Source organism: Phyllobates terribilis, unplaced genomic scaffold, assembly GCF_046119375.1.
Source record: "Phyllobates terribilis strain yellow unplaced genomic scaffold, ASM4611937v1 Scaffold_2__4_contigs__length_985480577, whole genome shotgun sequence".
NCBI lineage: Eukaryota > Metazoa > Chordata > Amphibia > Anura > Dendrobatidae > Phyllobates > Phyllobates terribilis.
Genome location: NW_027362762.1, coordinates 344,817,763 through 344,837,069, shown reverse-complemented (window position 1 = coordinate 344,837,069; position 19,307 = coordinate 344,817,763). Strand labels below are relative to the sequence as shown.

At 42.5% G+C, this 19,307-nt stretch overlaps 1 protein-coding gene across 5 annotated transcripts in view; it reads right to left on the bottom strand.

Annotated features, from left to right (window-relative positions):
- BBX (BBX high mobility group box domain containing) overlaps nt 1-19,307 on the bottom strand; it is an 86,581-nt gene that overhangs the window by 40,289 nt on the left and 26,985 nt on the right. For 3 of the 5 annotated variants that reach the window (XM_073664592.1, XM_073664591.1, XM_073664594.1), the window contains 4 exons: nt 18,777-18,857; nt 15,534-15,614; nt 15,048-15,128; nt 11,743-12,538 (listed from right to left, as the gene is read on the bottom strand). In XM_073664592.1, coding sequence (XP_073520693.1) covers nt 11,743-12,538; nt 15,048-15,128; nt 15,534-15,614; nt 18,777-18,857 — 1,039 coding nt within the window. The remainder of the gene's footprint in view (nt 1-11,742; nt 12,539-15,047; nt 15,129-15,533; nt 15,615-18,776; nt 18,858-19,307) is intronic. The other 2 variants (XM_073664595.1, XM_073664593.1) reach the window with 1 other exon arrangement.

Genomic DNA, 19,307 nt, shown 5'->3' with positions numbered 1-19,307 from the left:
GCGTCTTATAGTCCGAAAAATATGGTAATTTACTGAGATAATGACTTTTGTGTTTTCATTGGCTGTAAGCCATAATCAGCAACATTAACAGAAATAAACACTTGAAATAGATCACTCTGTAATGACTCTATATAATATATGAGTTTCACTTTTTGTATTGAAGAAAGGAAATAAATTAACTTTTTGATGATATTCTAATTTAGTGAGAAGCACTTGAATATAAGGGGTTAAAAAGTATTATAAAAATAAAAACACCTAAAAAATTGATTCACTGCACTTAAAAATAAAATATTTAGAAAATATACGTTATCACTGCATCCATAAAAGTCTGATCTAATAAAATATACAGTAACATCAATTAACCAAAATAATTTAAAAACCATAAACAGAAAAAAATTCAAAAACACCAGTTCCTTTTGGTGTTCTATAGGTTGTCAAAACATCATACCTATACTTAAAAAAAAATCAATAAAAATTTCATCTTGCCCCGCAAAAAAAGCCCTCACACAGTTCTATCAACAGAAAGATTAAACTGTTACGGGTCTTGTAAAATGGCGACCCAATTAAACTGTTCGGTTTTTTACAAATATCTGTCCCCCCCCCCCCCCCCCCTCTAAAATATTTTAAAAACTGCAAAAGTTTGTTATCATCGTAACTGTACTGATCTGTAGAATCATGGTGCCAGGTAATTTTTACTATACAATGAACGCTATAAAAGTGAAACCCAAAAAAACACAGTTTCACCGCACTTGGAATTTGTTTACTTGTACCAGTACATTATACATTAAGATGAATTGTGTCATTCAAAAGTGCAACTTGTCCTGCAAAAAGCAAGCCTTCATACTTATGCAGACGGAAAAATAAAAAAAGGTTATGACTACTGGAAGCAGGGAAGTGGAGTCAGTAAGCCAAACCTCCGATTCCTCAATTTCCCTGACTCCGACTCCACAGCACGGCCTCACTACTGAGCGTGTACATAAAGTGCAGCACAGATTCATCTCACGGCCTCACTACTGAGCATGTACATAAAGTGCAGCACAGATTCATCTCACGGCCTCACTACTGAGCATGTACATAAAGTGCAGCACAGATTCATCTCACGGCCTCACTACTGAGCATGTACATAAAGTGCAGCACAGATTCATCGCACGGCCTCACTACTGAGCATGTACATAAAGTGCAGCACAGATTCATCTCACAGCCTCACTACTGAGCATGTACATAAAGTGCAGCACAGATTCATCTCACGGCCTCACTACTGAGCATGTACATAAAGTGCAGCACAGATTCATCTCACGGCCTCACTAATGAGCGTGTACATAAAGTGCAGCACAGATTCATCTCACGGCCTCACTACTGAGCATGTACATAAAGTGCAGCACAGATTCATCTCACGGCCTCACTACTGAGCATGTACATAAAGTGCAGCACAGATTCATCTCACGGCCTCACTACTGAGCATATACATAAAGTGCAGCACAGATTCATCACACTGCCTCACTACTGAGCATGTACATAAAGTGCAGCACAGATTCATCTCACGGCCTCACTACTGAGCATATACATAAAGTGCAGCACAGATTCATCTCACGGCCTCACTAATGAGCGTGTACATAAAGTGCAGCACAGATTCATCTCATGGCCTCACTAATGAGCGTGTATATAAAGTGCAGCACAGATTCATCTCACGGCCTCACTACTGAGCATGTACATAAAGTGCAGCACAGATTCATCTCACGGCCTCACTACTGAGCATGTACATAAAGTGCAGCACAGATTCATCTCACGGCCTCACTACTGAGCGTGTATATAAAGTGCAGCACAGATTCATCTCACGGCCTCACTACTGAGCGTGTACATAAAGTGCAGCACAGATTCATCTCACTGCCTCACTACTGAGCATGTACATAAAGTGCAGCACAGATTCATCTCACGGCCTCACTACTGAGCGTGTACATAAAGTGCAGCACAGATTCATCTCACGGCCTCACTACTGAGTATGTACATAAAGTGCAGCACAGATTCATCTCACGGCCTCACTACTGAGCATATACATAAAGTGCAGCACAGATTCATCTCACGGCCTCACTACTAAGCATGTACATAAAGTGCAGCACAGATTCATCTCACGTCCTCAATACTAAGCATGTACATAAAGTGCAGCACAGATTCATCTCACGGCCTCACTACTGAGCATGTACATAAAGTGCAGCACAGATTCATCTCACGGCCTCACTACTGAGCATGTACATAAAGTGCAGCACAGATTCATCTCACTGCCTCACTACTGAGCATGTACATAAAGTGCAGCACAGATTCATCTCATGGCCTCACTAATGAGCGTGTATATAAAGTGCAGCACAGATTCATCTCACTGCCTCACTACTGAGCATGTACATAAAGTGCAGCACAGATTCATCTCACGGCCTCACTAATGAGCGTGTACATAAAGTGCAGCACAGATTCATCTCACAGCCTCACTACTGAGCATGTACATAAAGTGCAGCACAGATTCATCTCACGGCCTCACTACTGAGCATGTACATAAAGTGCAGCACAGATTCATCTCACTGCCTCACTACTGAGCATGTACATAAAGTGCAGCACAGATTCATCTCACTGCCTCACTACTGAGCATGTACATAAAGTGCAGCACAGATTCATCTCACGGCCTCACTACTGAGCATGTACATAAAGTGCAGCACAGATTCATCTCACGGCCTCACTACTGAGCATGTACATAAAGTGCAGCACAGATTCATCTCACGGCCTCACTACTGAGCATGTACATAAAGTGCAGCACAGATTCAACTCACTGCCTCACTAATGAGCATGTACATAAAGTGCAGCACAGATTCATCTCACGGCCTCACTACTGAGCATGTACATAAAGTGCAGCACAGATTCATCTCACGGCCTCACTACTGAGCGTGTACATAAAGTGCAGCACAGATTCATCGCACGGCCTCACTACTGAGCGTGTACATAAAGTGCAGCACAGATTCATCTCACGGCCTCACTACTGAGCGTGTACATAAAGTGCAGCACAGATTCATCTCACTGCCTCACTACTGAGCGTGTACATAAAGTGCAGCACAGATTCATCTCACGGCCTCACTACTGAGCGTGTACATAAAGTGCAGCACAGATTCATCTCACGGCCTCACTACTGAGCATGTACATAAAGTGCAGCACAGATTCATCTCACGGCCTCACTACTGAGCATATACATAAAGTGCAGCACAGATTCATCTCACGGCCTCACTACTAAGCATGTACATAAAGTGCAGCACAGATTCATCTCACGGCCTAAATACTAAGCATGTACATAAAGTGCAGCACAGATTCATCTCACGGCCTCAATACTAAGCATGTACATAAAGTGCAGCACAGATTCATCTCACGGCCTCACTACTGAGCATGTACATAAAGTGCAGCACAGATTCATCTCACTGCCTTACTACTGAGCGTGTATATAAAGTGCAGCACAGATTCATCTCACTGCCTCACTACTGAGCATGTACATAAAGTGCAGCACAGATTCATCTCACGGCCTCACTAATAAGCGTGTACATAAAGTGCAGCACAGATTCATCTCACAGCCTCACTACTGAGCATGTACATAAAGTGCAGCACAGATTCATCTCACGGCCTCACTACTGAGCATGTACATAAAGTGCAGCACAGATTCATCTCACTGCCTCACTACTGAGCATGTACATAAAGTGCAGCACAGATTCATCTCACGGCCTCACTAATGAGCGTGTACATAAAGTGCAGCACAGATTCATCTCACGGCCTCACTACTGAGCATGTACATAAAGTGCAGCACAGATTCATCTCACGGCCTCACTACTGAGCATGTACATAAAGTGCAGCACAGATTCATCTCACTGCCTCACTAATGAGCATGTACATAAAGTGCAGCACAGATTCATCTCACGGCCTCACTACTGAGCATGTACATAAAGTGCAGCACAGATTCATCTCACGGCCTCACTACTGAGCATGTACATAAAGTGCAGCACAGATTCATCTCACGGCCTCACTACTGAGCATGTACATAAAGTGCAGCACAGATTCATCTCACTGCCTCACTAATGAGCATGTACATAAAGTGCAGCACAGATTCATCGCACGGCCTCACTAATGAGCATGTACATAAAGTGCAGCACAGATTCATCGCACGGCCTCACTACTGAGCGTGTACATAAAGTGCAGCACAGATTCATCTCACGGCCTCACTACTGAGCGTGTACATAAAGTGCAGCACAGATTCATCTCACTGCCTCACTACTGAGCATGTACATAAAGTGCAGCACAGATTCATCTCATGGCCTCACTAATGAGCGTGTATATAAAGTGCAGCACAGATTCATCTCACTGCCTCACTACTGAGCATGTACATAAAGTGCAGCACAAATTCATCTCACGGCCTCACTAATGAGCGTGTACATAAAGTGCAGCACAGATTCATCTCACGGCTTCACTACTGAGCATGTACATAAAGTGCAGCACAGATTCATCTCACGGCCTCACTACTGAGCGTGTACATAAAGTGCAGCACAGATTCATCTCACTGCCTCACTACTGAGCGTGTACATAAAGTGCAGCACAGATTCATCTCACGGCCTCACTACTGAGCGTGTACATAAAGTGCAGCACAGATTCATCTCACGGCCTCACTACTGAGTATGTACATAAAGTGCAGCACAGATTCATCTCACGGCCTCACTACTGAGCATATACATAAAGTGCAGCACAGATTCATCTCACGGCCTCACTACTAAGCATGTACATAAAGTGCAGCACAGATTCATCTCACGGCCTCAATACTAAGCATGTACATAAAGTGCAGCACAGATTCATCTCACGGCCTCACTACTGAGCATGTACATAAAGTGCAGCACAGATTCATCTCACGGCCTCACTACTGAGCATGTACATAAAGTGCAGCACAGATTCATCTCACTGCCTCACTACTGAGCATGTACATAAAGTGCAGCACAGATTCATCTCATGGCCTCACTAATGAGCGTGTATATAAAGTGCAGCACAGATTCATCTCACAGCCTCACTACTGAGCATGTACATAAAGTGCAGCACAGATTCATCTCACGGCCTCACTACTGAGCATGTACATAAAGTGCAGCACAGATTCATCTCACTGCCTCACTACTGAGCATGTACATAAAGTGCAGCACAGATTCATCTCACTGCCTCACTACTGAGCATGTACATAAAGTGCAGCACAGATTCATCTCACGGCCTCACTACTGAGCATGTACATAAAGTGCAGCACAGATTCATCTCACTGCCTCACTACTGAGCATGTACATAAAGTGCAGCACAGATTCATCTCACGGCCTCACTAATGAGCGTGTACATAAAGTGCAGCACAGATTCATCTCACGGCCTCACTACTGAGCGTGTATATAAAGTGCAGCACAGATTCATCTCACGGCCTCACTAATGAGCGTGTACATAAAGTGCAGCACAGATTCATCTCACGGCCTCACTACTGAGCATGTACATAAAGTGCAGCACAGATTCATCTCACTGCCTCACTACCGAGCATGTACATAAAGTGCAGCACAGATTCATCTCATGGCCTCACTAATGAGCGTGTATATAAAGTGCAGCACAGATTCATCTCACGGCCTCACTACTGAGCATGTACATAAAGTGCAGCACAGATTCATCTCACGGCCTCACTACTGAGCATGTACATAAAGTGCAGCACAGATTCATCTCACTGCCTCACTAATGAGCATGTACATAAAGTGCAGCACAGATTCATCTCACGGCCTCACTACTGAGCATGTACATAAAGTGCAGCACAGATTCATCTCACGGCCTCACTACTGAGCGTGTACATAAAGTGCAGCACAGATTCATCGCACGGCCTCACTACTGAGCGTGTACATAAAGTGCAGCACAGATTCATCTCACGGCCTCACTACTGAGCGTGTACATAAAGTGCAGCACAGATTCATCTCACTGCCTCACTACTGAGCGTGTACATAAAGTGCAGCACAGATTCATCTCACGGCCTCACTACTGAGCGTGTACATAAAGTGCAGCACAGATTCATCTCACGGCCTCACTACTGAGTATGTACATAAAGTGCAGCACAGATTCATCTCACGGACTCACTACTGAGCATATACATAAAGTGCAGCACAGATTCATCTCACGGCCTCACTACTAAGCATGTACATCAAGTGCAGCACAGATTCATCTCACGGCCTCAATACTAAGCATGTACATAAAGTGCAGCACAGATTCATCTCACGGCCTCACTACTGAGCATGTACATAAAGTGCAGCACAGATTCATCTCACGGCCTCACTACTGAGCATGTACATAAAGTGCAGCACAGATTCATCTCACTGCCTCACTACTGAGCATGTACATAAAGTGCAGCACAGATTCATCTCATGGCCTCACTAATGAGCGTGTATATAAAGTGCAGCACAGATTCATCTCACTGCCTCACTACTGAGCATGTACATAAAGTGCAGCACAGATTCATCTCAGAGCCTCACTACTGAGCATGTACATAAAGTGCAGCACAGATTCATCTCACGGCCTCACTACTGAGCATGTACATAAAGTGCAGCACAGATTCATCTCACTGCCTCACTACTGAGCATGTACATAAAGTGCAGCACAGATTCATCTCACAGCCTCACTACTGAGCATGTACATAAAGTGCAGCACAGATTCATCTCACTGCCTCACTAATGAGCATGTACATAAAGTGCAGCACAGATTCATCTCACGGCCTCACTACTGAGCATGTACATAAAGTGCAGCACAGATTCATCTCACGGCCTCACTACTGAGCGTGTACATAAAGTGCAGCACAGATTCATCGCACGGCCTCACTACTGAGCGTGTACATAAAGTGCAGCACAGATTCATCTCACGGCCTCACTACTGAGCGTGTACATAAAGTGCAGCACAGATTCATCTCACGGCCTCACTACTGAGCGTGTACATAAAGTGTAGCACAGATTCATCTCACGGCCTCACTACTGAGCGTGTACATAAAGTGCAGCACAGATTCATCTCACTGCCTCACTACTGAGCGTGTACATAAAGTGCAGCACAGATTCATCTCACGGCCTCACTACTGAGCGTGTACATAAAGTGCAGCACAGATTCATCTCACGGCCTCACTACTGAGCGTGTACATAAAGTGCAGCACAGATTCATCTCACGGCCTCACTACTGAGCGTGTACATAAAGTACAGCACAGATTCATCTCACAGCCTCACTACTGAGCGTGTACATAAAGTGCAGCACAGATTCATCTCACGGCCTCACTACTGAGCGTGTACATAAAGTGCAGCACAGATTCATCTCACGGCCTCACTACTGAGCATGTACATAAAGTGCAGCACAGATTCATCTCACAGCCTCACTACTGAGCATGTACATAAAGTGCAGCACAGATTCATCTCACTGCCTCACTACTGAGCATGTACATAAAGTGCAGCACAGATTCATCTCACTGCCTCACTACTGAGCATGTACATAAAGTGCAGCACAGATTCATCTCACTGCCTCACTACTGAGCATGTACATAAAGTGCTGCACAGATTCATCTCACGGCCTCACTACTGAGCATGTACATAAAGTGCAGCACAGATTCATCTCACGGCCTCACTACTGAGCATGTACATAAAGTGCAGCACAGATTCATCTCACTGCCTCACTAATGAGCATGTACATAAAGTGCAGCACAGATTCATCTCACGGCCTCACTACTGAGCATGTACATAAAGTGCAGCACAGATTCATCGCACGGCCTCACTACTGAGCGTGTACATAAAGTGCAGCACAGATTCATCTCACGGCCTCACTACTGAGCATGTACATAAAGTGCAGCACAGATTCATCTCACTGCCTCACTACTGAGCATGTACATAAAGTGCAGCACAGATTCATCTCACGGCCTCACTACTGAGCATGTACATAAAGTGCAGCACAGATTCATCTCACGGCCTCACTACTGAGCGTGTACATAAAGTGCAGCACAGATTCATCTCACGGCCTCACTACTGAGCATATACATAAAGTGCAGCACAGATTCATCTCACGGCCTCACTACTGAGCGTGTACATAAAGTGCAGCACAGATTCATCTCACGGCCTCACTACTGAGCGTGTACATAAAGTGCAGCACAGATTCATCTCACGGCCTCACTACTGAGCATGTACATAAAGTGCAGCACAGATTCATCTCACAGCCTCATTACTGAGCATGTACATAAAGTGCAGCACAGATTCATCTCACGGCCTCACTAATGAGCATGTACATAAAGTGCAGCACAGATTCATCTCACGGCCTCACTACTGAGCATGTACATAAAGTGCAGCACAGATTCATCTCACGGCCTCACTACTGAGCATGTACATAAAGTGCAGCACAGATTCATCTCACGGCCTCACTACTGAGCATGTACATAAAGTGCAGCACAGATTCATCTCACTGCCTCACTAATGAGCATGTACATAAAGTGCAGCACAGATTCATCGCACGGCCTCACTACTGAGCGTGTACATAAAGTGCAGCACAGATTCATCTCACGGCCTCACTACTGAGCGTGTACATAAAGTGCAGCACAGATTCATCTCACTGCCTCACTACTGAGCATGTACATAAAGTGCAGCACAGATTCATCTCACGGCCTCACTAATGAGCGTGTATATAAAGTGCAGCACAGATTCATCTCACGGCCTCACTAATGAGCGTGTACATAAAGTGCAGCACAGATTCATCTCACGGCCTCACTACTGAGCATGTACATAAAGTGCAGCACAGATTCATCTCACTGCCTCACTACCGAGCATGTGCATAAAGTGCAGCACAGATTCATCTCATGGCCTCACTAATGAGCGTGTATATAAAGTGCAGCACAGATTCATCTCACTGCCTCACTACTGAGCATGTACATAAAGTGCAGCACAGATTCATCTCACGGCCTCACTAATGAGCGTGTACATAAAGTGCAGCACAGATTCATCTCACGGCCTCACTACTGAGCATGTACATAAAGTGCAGCACAGATTCATCTCACGGCCTCACTACTGAGCATGTACATAAAGTGCAGCACAGATTCATCTCACTGCCTCACTAATGAGCATGTACATAAAGTGCAGCACAGATTCATCTCACGGCCTCACTACTGAGCATGTACATAAAGTGCAGCACAGATTCATCTCACGGCCTCACTACTGAGCGTGTACATAAAGTGCAGCACAGATTCATCGCACGGCCTCACTACTGAGCGTGTACATAAAGTGCAGCACAGATTCATCTCACGGCCTCACTACTGAGCGTGTACATAAAGTGCAGCACAGATTCATCTCACTGCCTCACTACTGAGCGTGTACATAAAGTGCAGCACAGATTCATCTCACGGCCTCACTACTGAGCGTGTACATAAAGTGCAGCACAGATTCATCTCACGGCCTCACTACTGAGTATGTACATAAAGTGCAGCACAGATTCATCTCACGGACTCACTACTGAGCATATACATAAAGTGCAGCACAGATTCATCTCACGGCCTCACTACTAAGCATGTACATCAAGTGCAGCACAGATTCATCTCACGGCCTCAATACTAAGCATGTACATAAAGTGCAGCACAGATTCATCTCACGGCCTCACTACTGAGCATGTACATAAAGTGCAGCACAGATTCATCTCACGGCCTCACTACTGAGCATGTACATAAAGTGCAGCACAGATTCATCTCACTGCCTCACTACTGAGCATGTACATAAAGTGCAGCACAGATTCATCTCATGGCCTCACTAATGAGCGTGTATATAAAGTGCAGCACAGATTCATCTCACTGCCTCACTACTGAGCATGTACATAAAGTGCAGCACAGATTCATCTCACGGCCTCACTACTGAGCATGTACATAAAGTGCAGCACAGATTCATCTCACAGCCTCACTACTGAGCATGTACATAAAGTGCAGCACAGATTCATCTCACTGCCTCACTACTGAGCATGTACATAAAGTGCAGCACAGATTCATCTCACTGCCTCACTACTGAGCATGTACATAAAGTGCAGCACAGATTCATCTCACTGCCTCACTACTGAGCATGTACATAAAGTGCTGCACAGATTCATCTCACGGCCTCACTACTGAGCATGTACATAAAGTGCAGCACAGATTCATCTCACGGCCTCACTACTGAGCATGTACATAAAGTGCAGCACAGATTCATCTCACTGCCTCACTAATGAGCATGTACATAAAGTGCAGCACAGATTCATCTCACGGCCTCACTACTGAGCATGTACATAAAGTGCAGCACAGATTCATCGCACGGCCTCACTACTGAGCGTGTACATAAAGTGCAGCACAGATTCATCTCACGGCCTCACTACTGAGCATGTACATAAAGTGCAGCACAGATTCATCTCACTGCCTCACTACTGAGCATGTACATAAAGTGCAGCACAGATTCATCTCACGGCCTCACTACTGAGCATGTACATAAAGTGCAGCACAGATTCATCTCACGGCCTCACTACTGAGCGTGTACATAAAGTGCAGCACAGATTCATCTCACGGCCTCACTACTGAGCATATACATAAAGTGCAGCACAGATTCATCTCACGGCCTCACTACTGAGCGTGTACATAAAGTGCAGCACAGATTCATCTCACGGCCTCACTACTGAGCGTGTACATAAAGTGCAGCACAGATTCATCTCACGGCCTCACTACTGAGCATGTACATAAAGTGCAGCACAGATTCATCTCACAGCCTCATTACTGAGCATGTACATAAAGTGCAGCACAGATTCATCTCACAGCCTCATTACTGAGCATGTACATAAAGTGCAGCACAGATTCATCTCACTGCCTCACTACTGAGCATGTACATAAAGTGCAGCACAGATTCATCTCACTGCCTCACTACTGAGCATGTACATAAAGTGCAGCACAGATTCATCTCACTGCCTCACTACTGAGCATGTACATAAAGTGCAGCACAGATTCATCTCACGGCCTCACTACTGAGCATGTACATAAAGTGCAGCACAGATTCATCTCAAGGCCTCACTACTGAGCATGTACATAAAATGCAGCACAGATTCATCTCACGGCCTCACCACTGAGCATGTACATCAAGTGCAGCACAGATTCATCTCAACTAAAAGCTGAGATCCTTAGATCAGGAATAGATCAGATATTTATAGGACATCTCATAACTTTCCCAAATTCTTATGAAAACATTTACAGGACATCCTGCACTGTACTACTTTAGCAATTTACTATATATTTTAGGAGTCAGTGTCGGTCCATTTTATACCGAGTCCGCCAAAATGGACACCAACTCCATGACTCCGACTCCACAGCCCTGATTGGAAGAAGGGAAAAATAGAAAAAGGAAAAAACGAAAATTGTCTGAGTCAGGAAGGGGCCGAACATGCAACATGTTGTCAGATATTCTTGTGTAGCTCACACTTGGGTATTTGACTTAAAGTAGATAAGCAGGTCGTGAGATACTTAAACAGCTCAATTTGGTAAAAACCATCAGGTCACACTTGAACTAGGCAACAATTAAACCTTGTGTCTGCATGTTTATATGTATTGGGCTGCTGGTGAGTGACTGATGAGATATTGACATTAACAAGCATGTGTGACAAAGTATGTGTCATATATCCATATCTTACAGTACATTGGGCTATATATCTTACCTCGGTCAACATTTGCTCTCAGAGTGGTCAACATTCCCTCGGAGACTAGCGTTTTATACAGAGCCCCTTTGCAAGACCGTTCTGACTTCCTTGATCCACATGCTTCGGACTTTTTGTTACCGTCACTGTCCTCCGACTTCTGCATTTCTGGTAGCGGTGACTGGAGAACATCTTCAGTAGGAGATAGTGGTTCATCTTTTATGTCTTCCTGCAGTTCGGATTCTGTGGCATGTGTCAATATGATGGCCGCCTCTGGTTCCATCAATTCTTTGGTGGACTCTGTTGCTTTCTCTTTCTTCTCTTTAGATTTCACTTTTTTCTTTGTTGCCTTTATTTCCGAGAAGTCATGTTTTGGACTAGCAGCAGAACGTACTTTTTTGCTTGGGGAAGATGACGGTGTTTCCACGCTCCAATCTCCCTTTGCAACAGCTTCGATGGTGTACATGACACTTTCTATGTCCGATTCTGACGACTGTCGCTTTTTACAGCTCTTCTTTGGAGATCCTTTGTCAGCAGCATCGTGGTCTGTTTTGTTTTTCTTCTTTTTCTTTTTAATTTTGTCCCTTTTCAGGAATCCTACAAAATGTGCATCTACATGCTCGGAGGAAGGCGACCCGTGGGTTTTAATTGTAACATTACCAAGTCCTTCCTCTTTACAAACAGTGGAACATTCTTTCTGGCTGTTACATATCACATCTTCATCTTCATCGGACTTTTCAACATTCAATGCTTTCAATTGTGCTGGATTTATATTTCCGGAAATTTCGATTTTCACTGCTTCTGATGCCACACACATCTACAGAGGAACGGTAAAAGATCAGACACAATATCGTGATGCAACAATATAAATGTATCATATCCGGTTTTCTATAGGACCACCACATTAAACTGTGGTCTAGCAAATCTAAAGTGAATAGCCACCTTGCTGCCATGTGGACTGTTGCCCAACTTTATAAGTTACTGATCCTTGCTGTTGTCTAGAAACCTCTCAAATCTACCTGCTATGCTGTGAATTTATTGACTTAAGGCAGTAAATTTTTTTACTAGTTAAAACCAGATGCTGATACATATTAGTTTTTTATTTTCTGATTGTTGATTCTTTTACTCTATTTTCTATACATGATTATTGGAGATGAGTTTTTGTTAACCACATTGAGAAATATGCTTTACATAAAAAATAATAGGCTGAAGATGTACACTGATTTCTATAGAAGACTTTTCTGGGCATGCTCTGTGATCTGTGCAGAGGTCACTGTGCAGAGAGGGAAAGGAGCTGAGGTGAGACAAATACATCCTTTTTTAAGGCTTAGTGGCTAGAGTGAAAACTGCAATATTTCAAGATTTTTAAAATAAAGATAAGGACATAAACATGACATGGAACAATAGAAAAAAAAAATTTAAAAAATGTCTTAAATGTACGATTTTGGCGATAGATTCCATTAAGGAAGTGTGCTAGGAAAAATGAATACAGATTATATACAAAAGTATGGGCAGATCAGGAAATCTGAGCACAGGGGATCTAAAGTTTGTGTAGAATGTAAAGGGTGTTGCATCTTCATTCCTATTTGGACAACTCCTTAGATTCTAGGTCCTAATACCATTCTGATTGTGAGAGGTTGTTATCAGAAGCAGAACTATAAAGTGAATGCTCGCCCTGGCTCTGCAGGGTAGAGAAAACATGGCAAGGAGAGAAAATGAATGGCCATTCTGAGATGTTCAAGGACAAAAGTATGTACTGAAAATAGTTGGTGGTTTTAACTAAAAAAGGACGGTGCTGAGTTAATCACACATCTTCACACTACTTTAATGTGTTTTTTGCTGTTAAAACTGAGCCGCTCCCCCTAAAAGAAATCTGCGTGAACAACCCATGGACAGCAGGGATTCTGCAGCTGTGACAATGTAGTCCGTGTGAAATACACGGTCAGCCCCAGGGAATCATGGCAGTGTTTTCCTGCAGATGGCCTGTGCTTTCAGCTCTTGGTAGGCATTCGGACTGAGTACATCCATTGCCTGTGTTCTCAGCCAGTTACTACACTATTACCACAATTTCTCCATGAAGCTGCAGTTATTCTAAACTCCTTAGACAATGTGCAAAGTAGCTTGTGCACTGTACAGACTGATGCTGCACCCTGCTCCTAGGCATCTAGGGGGCGCTGAGGAAAGCAGGCCATTGTGGCAGCTGATAGGCAGATGGGGGGTGCTGCTTTATCTCTGTCTATGCTAGAGATACCCCTTCTCTTCCTAAGTGTTACTGCCCCACTGACTTAGGACTACAGGAACTTTTAGCAAAATTTTTTCTAATTAAAAACCTATTTTTATAGGTACAAAAACACAGAACTTACCTTACATACAAAAATGCGTTACGCTATTTTCACTTTGTTTTTGCTGCTTTTTTGGTGCAGATTATGTGTGCCAATTGTCTACAGTACATATTTAATAAAGTTGGTTTTATTCACAAAAAAAGCAGCAAAAATGCATGGTTGAATTTTTTGCACTCTCTCGATGCACTGTGTGATGAAAAAACGCTGAAAAAACACTGAAAAAAGAAAGCATGTACATGAGATTTCTGAAATCTCATAGCTTTTGCTGGTAATGTAAAAATCAGCTTTTAATTTGCATAAAGAAATGGCAAAAAAAAAAATGCTGCAAAAAAGCAACATGTGAACAAGACCTTAAAGTCTCAATATAATGCTCTGTGAAAACATGTGTGAGTTCAACTCAGGTAAAATTTGAGGTTTCTTCAATGTTACCTATTACTATTGGAGTGATTGGAGTGGAACTGTCATTGAGGCATATGTAAGCCATGTTATCTTAAAGGGGTATTCATGTTTAGAAAACCGAATCTCATATACCAATTAAAAAAATTCTGAATTAATAGAGTGGGTGGGAGGGGGTTCTTCTATTTAGGCTCCTAGGGTCCTGACCTCTCATTCAAAATGGAGAGTGATTACAACGGGTGTTTCTCTCTCCCAGGAGGATCTGTCATGGAAATCCCCACCGATCTGAATGGGCATGGTTTAATGAGTCATGTCACCTGCAGGAAAAGAGAACACTAATGCCAGGTGGCACCCTAGCGATCTGATTATTGACAAGGCTACCTTCTAATAAATAAAAAGGGTCCAAAGTGGAGAAACTATGAAAACTCTAGATTTAAACATTTCCTTCCAATACATAGGTAGCACTAGATATTTTCTTCCCCCACTTTGTAGGATGGATACAGAAAGTAATGTACAATTATAATTTAGTAGTTGAGGAATATAACGCTGTCACAACTTAAAATCATCAGGTACTTTTGCGGTGGTTACCTCTGCCAGCTGAAACAATGCTGATGTCCCACACTGCTTTGCTGATACAGATGAATCGGAATGTGATGAGCTTGAGGAAATCTACACTCAAAACCAACAAACACATCAGTCACACAATGGAGAAAAAAAAAGTAGTGAGGTGTATTAATAATATGGCTAACGAAAAGTGATGGAGCAAAACTGACTGACAGTGACATCTCATTACCGCGGCTGTCCAAGGACAGTTACCAATCTGACATTTCTGACTTGACCATCAGTCTGCGTTCACATTGTCAGGTATCCTAACAGAAGAATTGCCAGTAATATTTCTTACACACAGGCTGGTAATGGTTACTGTCAGAAATATATATATATGTCACTTCACAGCTCATCTATAATGAAACGCAGATTAAATAAAATATATTACCAACATGTTATTCACACAGTCTAGTAGTCATTTAATAAAGAGACGTACACTAATAACTTTCATAGGCCATATTATGTTACCTCTGCTAAATGGAAAAGTGCAGACTTTCCACAGCGTTTTGTAGGTTCAGGACTGGCAATTTTTAAGGTACTTGAAGAGATCTAGGCATGATAAAAAAATAAGCAAAATGGTCATTCCCGAAACATAGATGTATGATACCAATTACATATATTGGTCATGTTTAGGACATATGTAAATAAAAAGAACGGGTGCCATCTTTGTAGCAAAATGGCGCTCGCGCATGCGCAGGAGCATCGGCAAGCGATAGATGTTACAGCACATGCGCCATTTTGCTAGAGGAAAAATAAAATTTGCCTGCAGTAATAGTGGTAGCGCCGCCCGCGCTTGCGCAGTAGAATTTCTCAATTGCCGAGATGCTACTGCGCATGGGCGGCGCCATACTGCTGCACCCAACCGAAAGATGCTACTGCACATGCGCGGGCGGCCATTTTGGGATATGTAATTTTCACATGGGCAGAGAAATTACACAGTCAGTTTTAAAAATAGTAGGCAGGTCACTGAAATCACAGTAACCTGTCAGAGATAGGCATACATGAATACATAATGAGAGCACCAGAGCACATGCATATCATTATGGCAGAACTGAAAGTAAAGATTATAAAAGAACCGCTGGACGGATTTCATCAACAAAGGTATCATTTTACTCAGTGTAATGGCGCCCACTTGACAGTGTATGTGGTTTGCTAAGCACAATCCTGCTTACAGGTGTGCTTTAAGGCAATATTCGCAGGAGCATATTAAAAAATCATCCAGAAAAAAACAGACGATTTTCATGTCAATTCTCCTCTGTATGCAATCCGTATGAGGTCTGTTTTTATACCTTAGCAGTTATTACAATTAACAAGACCAAGTACAGTTTCTTATGTTAAACATTGCAATTTATTTGTAAAAATCCTATCCGTTTAGGATCTGATTTTCTTTTTGGGCACTCATAGCCATGAATAGACAAGTCTTATCCGAAATACGGACATATGGTCTGTGAAAAAAAATGCTCATATGAACGGCCTAATTGAATAACACTGGTCCCAGTGCTGTCAGCTGTCAGTGTGATGTCAGTTCTTCCACGGACAGCACTTGGACCAAAACTATGGTTGTGTGAACTTGGCCTAACACAGACAAAACTTATTATCTGCACTATTATTTTTGGCAAATCCATCTTTATACACCTAGTACAAATGTTAAGGAATTTATTTATTTTTTAATGTAAGGATATTAAATTCACTAAAATACCATTTCTCTGAAGTAAATAAAATTAGTCACTATATAAATAATTATTTTTTTTAACATACAGTACAGACCAAAAGTTTGGACACACCTCATTTAAAGATTTTTCTGTATTTTCATGACTTTGAAAATTGTACATTCCCACTGAAGGCATCAAAACTATGAATTAACACATGTGGAATTATATACTTAACAAAAAAGTGTGAAACAACTGAAAATATGTCTTATATTCTAGGTTCTTCAAAGTAGCCACCTTTTGCTTTGATGACTGCTTTGCACACTCTTGGCATTCTCTTGATGAGCTTCAACAGGTATTCACCGGAAATGGTTTTCACTTCACAGGTGTGCCCTGTCAGGTTTAATAAGTGGGATTTCTTGCGTTATAAATGGGGTTGGGACCATCAGTTGTGTTGTGCAGAAGTCTGGTGGATACACAGCTGATAGTCCTACTGAACAGACTGTTAGAATTTGTATTATGGCTAGAAAAAGCACCAAAGTAATGAAAAACGAGTGGCCATCATTACTTTAAGAAATGAAGGTCAGTCAGTGCGAAAAATTGGGCATACTTTGAAAATGTCCCCAAGTGCAGTTGCAAAAACCATCAAGCGCTACAAAGAAACTGTCTCACATGAGGAAAGCCCTAGGAAAGGAAGACCAAGAGTCACCTCTGCTTCTGAGGATAAGTTTATCCGAGTCACCAGCCTCAGAAATCGCAGGTTAACAGCAGCTCAGATTAGAGACCAGGTCAATGCCACACAGAGTTCTAGCAGCAGACACATCTCTACAACAACTGTTAAGAGGAGACTTTGTGCAGCAGGCCTTCATGGTAAAATAGCTGCTAGGAAACCACTGCTAAGGACAGGAAACAAGCAGAAGAGACTTGTTTGGGCTAAAGAAAACAAGGAATGAACATTAGACCAGTGGAAATCTGTGCTTTGGTCTGATGAGTCCAAATTTGAGATCTTTGGTTCCAACCACTGAGTCTTTGTGCGACGCAGAAAAGGTGAACGGATGAACTCTACATGCCTGGTTCCCACCGTGAAGCATGGAGGAGGAGGTGTGATGGTGTGGGGGGTGCTTTGCTGGTGACACTGTTGGGGATTTATTCAAAATTGAAGGCATACTGAACCAGCATGGCTACGACAGCATCTTGCAGCGGCATGCTATTCCATCCGGTTTGCGTTTAGTTGGACCATCATTTATTTTTCAACAGGACAATGACCTCAAACGCACCTCCAGGCTGTGTAAGGGCTATTTGACAAAGAAGGAGAGTGATGGGGTGCTACGCCAGATGACCTGGCCTCCACAGTCACCAGACTTGAACCCAATCGAGATGGTTTCAGGTGAGCTGGACCGCAGAGTGAAGGCAAAAGGGCTAACAAGTGCTAAGCATCTCTGGGAACTCCTTCAAGATTGTTGGAAGACCATTTCCGGTGACTACCTCTTGAAGCTCATCAAGAGAATGCCAAGAGTGTGCAAAGCAGTCATCAAAGCAAAAGGTGGCTACTCTGAAGAACCTAGAATATAAGACATATTTTCAGTTGTTTCACACTTTTTTGTTAAGTATATAATTCCACATGTGTTAATTCATAGTTTTGATGCCTTCAGTGTGAATGTACAATTTTCATAGTCATGAAAATACAGAAAAATCTTTAAATGAGAAGGGGTGTCCAAACTTTTGGTCTGTACTGTATATGTATATATATATGTGTGTAAGTATTATATTAATTATTGAGGCTAGGAAATTTGAAAATATTGTAAAATATCCCTGGGACTTCTATTCTACGGCACAATTTTATAAATATACAGTACACTGTATTACACACTGTATATTCATACAATTGTGCAGTAAAATAGAAAAAAGTCCCAAGGATATTTTACAATATTTCCATATTTCCTAGCCTCAATAATGCTAAGTCATGTCCACATTCAGACAAGTCACAGTCTAGGCACTTTTATTACTTGAAGCTTTATAGAACTGGATACATTGAAATGGATCTTTTGGTTTCACCACTTACTTCTGCAAACTGGAAGAGTGCAGACTTGTCACATCGCTTAGCAGGTGAAGCGACATCTGAGTCGGATGTGCTTGAAGAAATCTAAACATAAAATACATTAATAACATCTGAAAATGTGTTAAAATAATAAAAAAATTGTTATAACCCCCTCTGCACTTGGTCCTACAGCGATCATGTCATTCACGTGGCCGCCGCAGCCAAAGGCTAGTTTCTACAAACATGCGATTATACTGAAAGCTGCTACTATTTTATCACTTTTCAGGGAACTAGCTCCTTATTTTGAGGTGATCATATTACAGCCTGCTGTCACCACTAGGCAATCCAATTCATAGACTACCGTATAGAGAACTACTTCTTTAGAAAGGAAAAAAAAAAACAACAAAAAAACATTTAAAACACTTTAACTTATGGGTCTTGGAATGAGATGACTTTTCTGTTCCTAATTAGGTTACCTTTAAGATATTAAAATTAAACTGAATCTTGTGATGGCTCGTCTGAATTATGATACAATGATTCATAATGCATATAAAT